General features: G+C 38.9%; 1 protein-coding gene across 1 annotated transcript in view; it reads left to right on the top strand.

Annotated features, from left to right (window-relative positions):
* Positions 1 to 7,645: 7,645 nt before the first annotated feature.
* The window catches only part of Mbd2 (methyl-CpG binding domain protein 2), a 62,455-nt gene continuing 62,288 nt past the window's right edge, over positions 7,646 to 7,812 (top strand). Inside the window, exon 1 of the mRNA XM_013018887.1 lies at positions 7,646 to 7,749. Within this exon, the coding sequence (XP_012874341.1) occupies positions 7,646 to 7,749 (104 nt within the window). The remainder of the gene's footprint in view (positions 7,750 to 7,812) is intronic.

Raw genomic sequence — 7,812 nt, 5'->3', positions numbered from 1 at the left:
TCAGGCCCCATGACCGGACCCCCCCCCAAAAAAAAGAATCTCACATTTCAAGATCTGATCAGAGATGAATCCCTTATTTCAACTTTTTCAAGATAAAGTATATTTAAGCAAAAACTAGGCCCAAACAAAATTTTATTTCATTTATATCACATTACTAGCTTCTTATGTTCTCCCCAACTCTGCTACAAACATCCAAACTTGTTTCACTTGAATAAACTATTAAGGCAGTACCATATATTTCTACTTTAGGGACTTATTCAAATGTTATAACTGGAGATAATGGATCATTCTAAAAAGTGTTAACTCTCTTAAAGGTCTGAAAAACTTCTTGTACAAAAAAGTAAAACAAAACAAAAACAACCCCAAATCCCTTTTATATGTGATTGTGAAATGTAAAATTTAAAGTGACAATTTTCATCAGTCACAAGTGATATCATTGTTAGTGAGAATGCTTCTTTATTATTATTTTTTAATTCTTAAGCAGTGAGTTCTTTTGTATTCTTCAAGTCCCTATTCCTAAAATTTCAGAAAAACATACTTTTTTTTTTTTTTTTACTTTTTTGGTGATACTGGGGGTTAAACTCTGGGCTTTATACTTGCTGGGTAAGTGTTTTACCATTGGAGCCAAAATTTCGGTTCTTTATTGCCTTGGGTATTTTCAAGATCGCGTCACACTTTATTCCTGGGCTAGCCTAGCCTACAGTCAGTCCTCTTCCCTGTGCTTCCCTGTGTTGCTGGAGTGGACAGTCACTCACTACTGGGCCCAGCCATAGTATTTTCCCTGTAGCTGACATAACCAGTACAAGTCACTGCACCTAAGCCATTGAGTAAGATGAGGTCTCTTGAACTTTCATGCCTAAGCATAAAGCCCAGGCATAATCTGGACTTCTTGATCTCCACTTTCCAAGTAGTTATGATTATATGCTCAAGCCACTGTGTTTGGTTATATAGTTGTTTCATAAAACATTTTGCAGTCCTATGTTCTTCAATGATGAATTAAAGTTACTTCAGTATCTGAAAACCTAAAACTAACTTCACCACATTATATTTATGGCTGTTATAATATCATGAAGTTTGAATGCATTTGTAAGTTAAATACAAGTGAAGTTACCAGAGTAATCAAATTCAAGCAGCTTTCTGTGATGGATGATATTTTCTTCCAGCAACCAAATGATCTATCCTAGAGTTTAGAATGAACAAGTCACCACTAGTTAGTTTGGATTTGGCCCTATAGATTCTGATGTGTTCTACAGGTTTTGTTAGAATTTTAAAAATAAAGATTATATTTGAAATGAAACCTTGATGTCCCTATTTTGGATAGAGAATTGGCAAACTGATGTACATCTCAATTGTTCAAATAACAAAGCTTTCTTTCTCCATCCTTGTTATAAAGATAAGAAGTTAAGGATGGATCATGGGACCATACTCTGGAGTTAGAGCTTTCAATATGCCAAGCAAGGTGATTAGAGTCCAAGCAGAAATGGTCTTGAAATATTTTCCCTTCAATTAGAGAGACACCAGGTCTGTTAACTGCCAGGGGAAAAAGTCCATCAGAGCAAGCCTTTCTGGCTCTCTGGTCCCTTTTCTCCCTAACACTCTCCTTTTACTAATAGCAGTATCTTACACAAGGCCTTCAAGTTAGGGAGATGTTTGAATTATAACAAGACTCAGAAATTGTATCTCAGCAAAGAACATGTTCTGCTTTAAGTATCCAAAATCCTAACAATAACTCAATCGAAAAATAACCACTGTTTCTCATACTGCAAAGAAGCCAGAGATAAATAGTTGCAAGTTTCTGTGCAGCTGCTGGATAATGCACAGTAAACTATGTGTTCCTGGCTTCCTGGTTGCAAAATGACTGTTTTCAGAATCATGTTTATACTCCCAAGGGCAAGAGGGTAGTGCCATCCAGTCTTCTTGCTCTCCCCTCCCTTCTCTTCCCCTTCTTTCTTTGTCCTTTCCCTCTCTCCTCTGTTCTCACTTAAGCTAGGTTTGGAGAATATTTATGTTTTCTAGTTGCTGTAATGAGGTGGGCCAGGGAGCCTCAGGTTGGTAGTGGGTGTTGGGTTATGATAACCAATATGTCTGTCACAGATGGTGACAAAGAAAGTGCTGAGCCATTGTTGTGAGAACAACAATCCTCCACCCCAGAGGAAAGACTTCCAAGCTCTGCAGAAGAGTATGCATGTGACAATAATAACAGATGCCTGGAGATAAGCAATGGAGTGTAATTAGGTACAAATGTACAAGTGCAATTAACTTGTTGAAGGGTCTTCAGTCAGTTGAAAGGGATATAAATTGCTATAAAGTCTAAAAGCATTTTGGAATGGTATCACTGAACCAAAGTGTGAACTTTCTGTTATTTTTTTAAAGCCATGCTGCATGTGCCCAATATTAAGGGTGAATCAGGAAATAGCCAAACCCAAAACAGCATATGCTAGAGATGAAACAGATCCCAAAAGAATCAGAAAGACAATATCCTTGAGGTACAGTTTGCAATAGATCTCAAAAAACAAAACAAAAAACAACAGAACCCCACAAAACAACAACAAAAAATCAGTCCTCAAAAAGACATTAAATTATTCATGTGTATACAATTTTTGAGACTATTAGAAGGATTCATTGTTTGAAATACCAGCAGCAATAGATATTTAAGTCCAGGGATGGTTGTTTAGAAGCAGAGTCTCATTTTGTGTTTATCCTTATGACCTAGATTCTCCAAGATTTTTCTGTTCAAGTTAAACTTGATGTAGGAGAGATGAAAGAAAACATAGTTTTCTTATAAACAGACATTTGTAAACTGAATTTAAGGCTTATTTTAAATTAAATTTATTGTTTTGTGAAACAATTGTGAAACCTATCCAAATTTTCTGAGACTAGAAGGATGTTAATATTTTTTTTCTTTTTGTTGGTCATGGGGCTTGAACTCTGGGCCTAGACACTCACCTGGAGCTTTTGTGCTCAAAGCTACTCTACTGTGTTGAACCATAGAGCCACTTCTGGTTTTTTTTGGTGGCTGATTGAAGATAAGAGTGTCACAGACTTTTTTGCCTGGTTGGGCTTTCAACCATGATCCTCAGATCTCAGCCTCCTGAGTAGCTAGAATTACAGGTGTGAGCCACCAGCACCTAGCGGAGAGCTCATAGTTTTTTTGTTTTTGGGTCCGGGTGTGGGTCCTGAACTCTAGGCCTGGGCGCTGTCCCTCAGCTCTTCAGCTCAAGGCTAGCACTCTACCACTTGAGCCACAGTGCCACTTCCAGCTTTTTTCTTTTTTCTTATGCGGTGCTGAGGAATTGAACCCAGGGCCTCAGGCATGCAAGGCAAGCACTCTACCACTGAGCCACCTTCCCAGCCCGAGAGCTCATAATTTTTTATGTTGTATTAATTCATCAGCAATCTGATGAGTCTTTCCCATATTCCTGACAGGTCCAATAATAGGCACTGGAAATGCAGTGGAAAATAGAAAGAAGTTAACTAGATAACGAGAATGCAGTACAATAAATGGATAGGGGAAATACTTAAGAGTTGTGGGGCACACAGAATACCACCTGGGTGTTTGTAGGGGAATAGGGTGTGGAGGATGTTAGGAAAGTTTTCTTGGACAGAGTACTGACTGACTGAGCTTGAGACAAAGAACAGAAACTAGCCAAATGAAAAGCTCTGAAGCGAAGCTTTTCCCCATCTTAAATGACAGAAAATTAAGGATAAAGAAACCAGGCAAAGTAAGGCCATTTCCAACAGCCAAGCAGACAGGATCTGAACCTGGGTCAGGATTTGGGTTCTGGACTTAGTTCTGTTATTTGATAAGAGTCTACAACACTGGGAAAACCACCTACAGACACAAAGTCTCTTTTGATGAAATGTGTTTTCCAATTTACTGTTATTTTTTTTTCATTCAATGTAGATATAGAACACACACCAGCATTTTTTTCTCTTTTCTTTTCTTTCCTTTCCTTTTTTTGTGGGCTGTGGGGCTTAAACTCTGGGCCTGGGCACTGCCCCTCAGCTATTCGGTTTAAGGCTAGCGCTCTACCACTTGAGCCACAGTGCCACTTCCGGCTTTTTCTGCTTATGTGGTGCTGAGGAATCAAACCCAGGGCCTCATGTGTGCAATGCAAGCACTCTACCACTGAGCCACCTTCCCAGCCCCAGCATTCTTTTTTGGGTCACTTTGTTATTGATTTTTCTTTTTCTTTCTCTTTTTCTTTCTCTTCCTTCCTTTTTTCTTTCCTTCCTTCTTTCTTTCTTTTTATCTTTTGTGTGTGTGTGTGTGTGTGTCCAGGCTGGTCTGGAACTTTCCAAAGTGGCTGGCATGAGTTGAGCACAAAATCCTTGTTTCTGAGGGATCATGGGTCCTAACATGCTGATGTTTTTAGCCAGGATTACAGTCCAAAACCACATCCGGTATATCAAGTGGTATCCCAGGGCTCTAAAACCTAAAGATCATTTTCTCTCTTCTGGCAGCACTTTTTTATTTTTCAATTTTTACTTGTAGGGAGTAGAATCAAATTAGTATAGCTTCAATTTTTAGTCTCAAACATGGCTAATCTTACAACAAGGAGAAATTAGAAGAAAAATACATTAGTTCTTAAAATAATTTCCTTTGGCCGGGTGCTGGTGGCTCACGCCTGTAATCCTAGCTACTCAGGAGGCTGAGATCTGAGGATCGCGGTTCAAAGCCAGCCCAGGCAGGAAAGTTCATGAGACTCTTATTTCCAATAAACCACCCAAACCGGAAGTGGCGCTGTGGCTTAAGCAGTAGAGCACTAGCCTTGAGCTGAAGAGCTCGGGGCAGCGCCCAGGCCCAGAGTTCAAGCCCCACGATTGACCAAAAAAAAAAAAATCCTTTTGTTCTAAACTTACCTATCCTTTCTTGTTTTTGCTTGCTTTTTAGATAATTAACTCTTTTCTTCTGAGTTTGAACTATGTGATGCTAGATTCCTTTGTAGTCATTCCAAGTAGAGGCTATAAAAAAAATCTTTATTAAAGCTACATGTACTTGAAAGTATCATCTGGGCCCTTGACGTGCTGTGTCGGCTGCGGCATTCTTCAGTTGGGAATTAGGTGATCTGTAGTGGAGCCAACTGAATGAATCATGAGACCTGCTAATTGTAAACTGTCTTTTTGCTTGTGTCTTTACTCCTATATTTTGTGGTATAAATTCTGACCCTTACCATTTGAACTCAGCAAGAAAGAGAAACTGACAGCCGTTACCACTTGATTCAAGCATGCTCACTGGAAAACACAATGCTTTCTAATATTTGTCTTTTTAGTTCAGTAGTTTATTACAGTCAAGGATTCAAATGTTATCCATTTGTCAATAAAATACACCTAAAAAATCTAGTCATTACTTCTTACCAATTAAATTTCATTCTCTGAATTTGTTACATTAAAAAAAATAATTCTTAAAAATCTGAAAACTTTTCATTGTAATTTTTATTTTTTATGATAATATAGAAGTGAACACTTATTTTTCTCAAAAATGACTTCTTTAGTGGCTTAACCTTAGCTCTGCATGTTAAATTAAAAATGAAAGATTGGATAGTTTTTCATGAGTGACAGTTGGTATGGGAGCACCTGCCTTTACACCTGGGATCAGTAATGGGAGCAGATTAACTCTATTGTTTGACGAGGGAGCCAGATGCCATACATAATCCAGGCTTGTTTTCATCTTTTTTTTTCCATAAAATAAGCCAGAGATATATTATTCATTGTAAGAAAAAGAAAAAGCACAAAATTCGCTCATAACTTTATAATATCACTGTGCTTCTTTGAGAAGTAATATAAAATGCATTTCCTAGAATTATAAAAGTTTCATCTGGTATTTGAAGAGAAACATATTTAGCATATACCCTCAGTATTTTTATGGTTATAATCTGGTCTCTATATATTTTGTTTCTTTAATAGGGATGTTTTCTTCTTTTAATGGCAGAGACTAGAGTGTCTGATTTCTTTTTTTTTTGGTATTTTTCTCTGTGGTATTATAGCAGAAAAATTCAAGTGTGACTGAAAAGCTTTTGGAATGCTGAATTGATTTTTTATAACAGAGGAGTATTATATCTACAGGGATTTAGCAAATGGAATCTGGTTGTAGAAGTAAAAAAAAAAAAGACCAGATGTTCAAGTTACTTACTACTTTTATGCTTTTATATATGCTATTTATCTGATCTATTGCTTCAATAGGCAAACCTAGCAAGGTGAATTTACCAACACTATATTTTTTCCCATCTGTTGTTTCAACTGTTGTTTCTATTCAGATTTACTTAATAGTTCTTGTTTATTGCAGCGCTAGGGATCAAACCCAGGGCTTTGTGCACACTACACTCGGCTCTACCACGGAACTGCAGAGTAGGGTCCTTCAATTGCTACCTTCACCAATTAATGATTACTAAATATTTAGATTTCCAGTAATGACTTCATGCCTGAGAACTCCAGTTGAACATTCTTTTTTTTCTCTCTCTCTTATTTCCAGATACATTTCCTGTAGAAAGCTATGGCTTAGGATCATGCAATTCTAATCAAGGACATTAAATGAAACCAGGGATACATTGTGTGTGTATGAGTTAATGTTTGCACTTTGAGGCAAAGCAAATAAAATTTGATTTTTCATTATATATATATATATATATTAAACTAGGTCTTCAGCATTTAGGTTCTATGCATTTAGAAACCCTAGTTTGTCATAAAAAGTATGCTTTCTACTTTTCAGTCTTCCAACTATTTCATAATCTATCATCTTGAATTTCAGTGACACATTTCTATAAATATTAAACAGGTATACAATTCTTATGTAAGCCGGTGGCATAGTGGGAAGAAGTACTTGAAGGAACTACTGAGGCTGTAGGAGACGAGTTCAGGAGCTTAGGCCAGCCTAAAAAACATAGTGAGATATCCTTTCTGAAAAAAAAAAAAAGATAGGATTCTTTTTCAGTGTTTTCACAATAAAAAAAGCTTATAAAAAAAAGAAAAAAGAAAATAAATGGATTTGCGAAATAAAAAAATTAAATCACTTTCCTGGATCGACTTATCGTTATCCTTTAAAATTACCCCTGATCCCGATAAATTCTATAGTAGGCTACACATAATGGGCTATAAATCCTGTAATAGGCTAACTTAAACTTGCCACATAAAGAAGTATCTCCCAAGTCAAAGGTCATTTTTTTTTTTTTTTGTGATGATGAAGTCAAGGAAAAAAAACCAAAACCACCCTTGAAAGCTGGTAAATAAGTTCTTGGTGGATTCAAAGAGTAAACACTTCATGTTCAGTTATGGGCTAAGAATGAAATAATAAGCACCTCAGGACTGGAGGGACTATTCCAGGTCATCACCCCCTTCCCGTTCTGAAAGTCAGGGGAGCTGACCGTGGTCATGGTCTGCTCCATGCACCTGCGGTCCCAGGTGCAGAGGGGGGAAGGAGTGATCTAGTAAAAACAACACGAGATCTGGGCCGTAAACACTGTTCACAGAAACAATGGAAGGCCTCGACCCTATAGGAACAAGGTGACAACCGCATTCTCTCTGACTGGCCCACCCTGGTGGCCCCGGCCTCCTAGCCTGGCCGGCTCAGAGCTGGCCCAGGGCTCAGGACCCGGAAGGGCGCGCCAAGAGGCGGGGCTAGAGCGGTCTGGGGGCGGGGCGAGCCACGATGGGCGTGGCCTCGATGGGGCGGAGACAAGATGGCCACCCCGAGCGCTTGGAGGACCTAAGAGGCGGCGGCCGGGGCCACGCCCCGGGCGGGAGGGCCGCTCTGTGCGCGCCCGCTCTATGATGCTTGCGCGCGTCCCCCGCGCGCCGCGCTGCGGGCGGGGCGGG

Source organism: Dipodomys ordii, unplaced genomic scaffold (genome assembly GCF_000151885.1).
Source record: "Dipodomys ordii isolate 6190 unplaced genomic scaffold, Dord_2.0 Scaffold43, whole genome shotgun sequence".
Lineage (NCBI taxonomy): Eukaryota > Metazoa > Chordata > Mammalia > Rodentia > Heteromyidae > Dipodomys > Dipodomys ordii.
The sequence above is the reverse complement of the archived record's forward strand: the minus strand, read 5'-3'. Positions and strand labels throughout refer to the sequence as shown.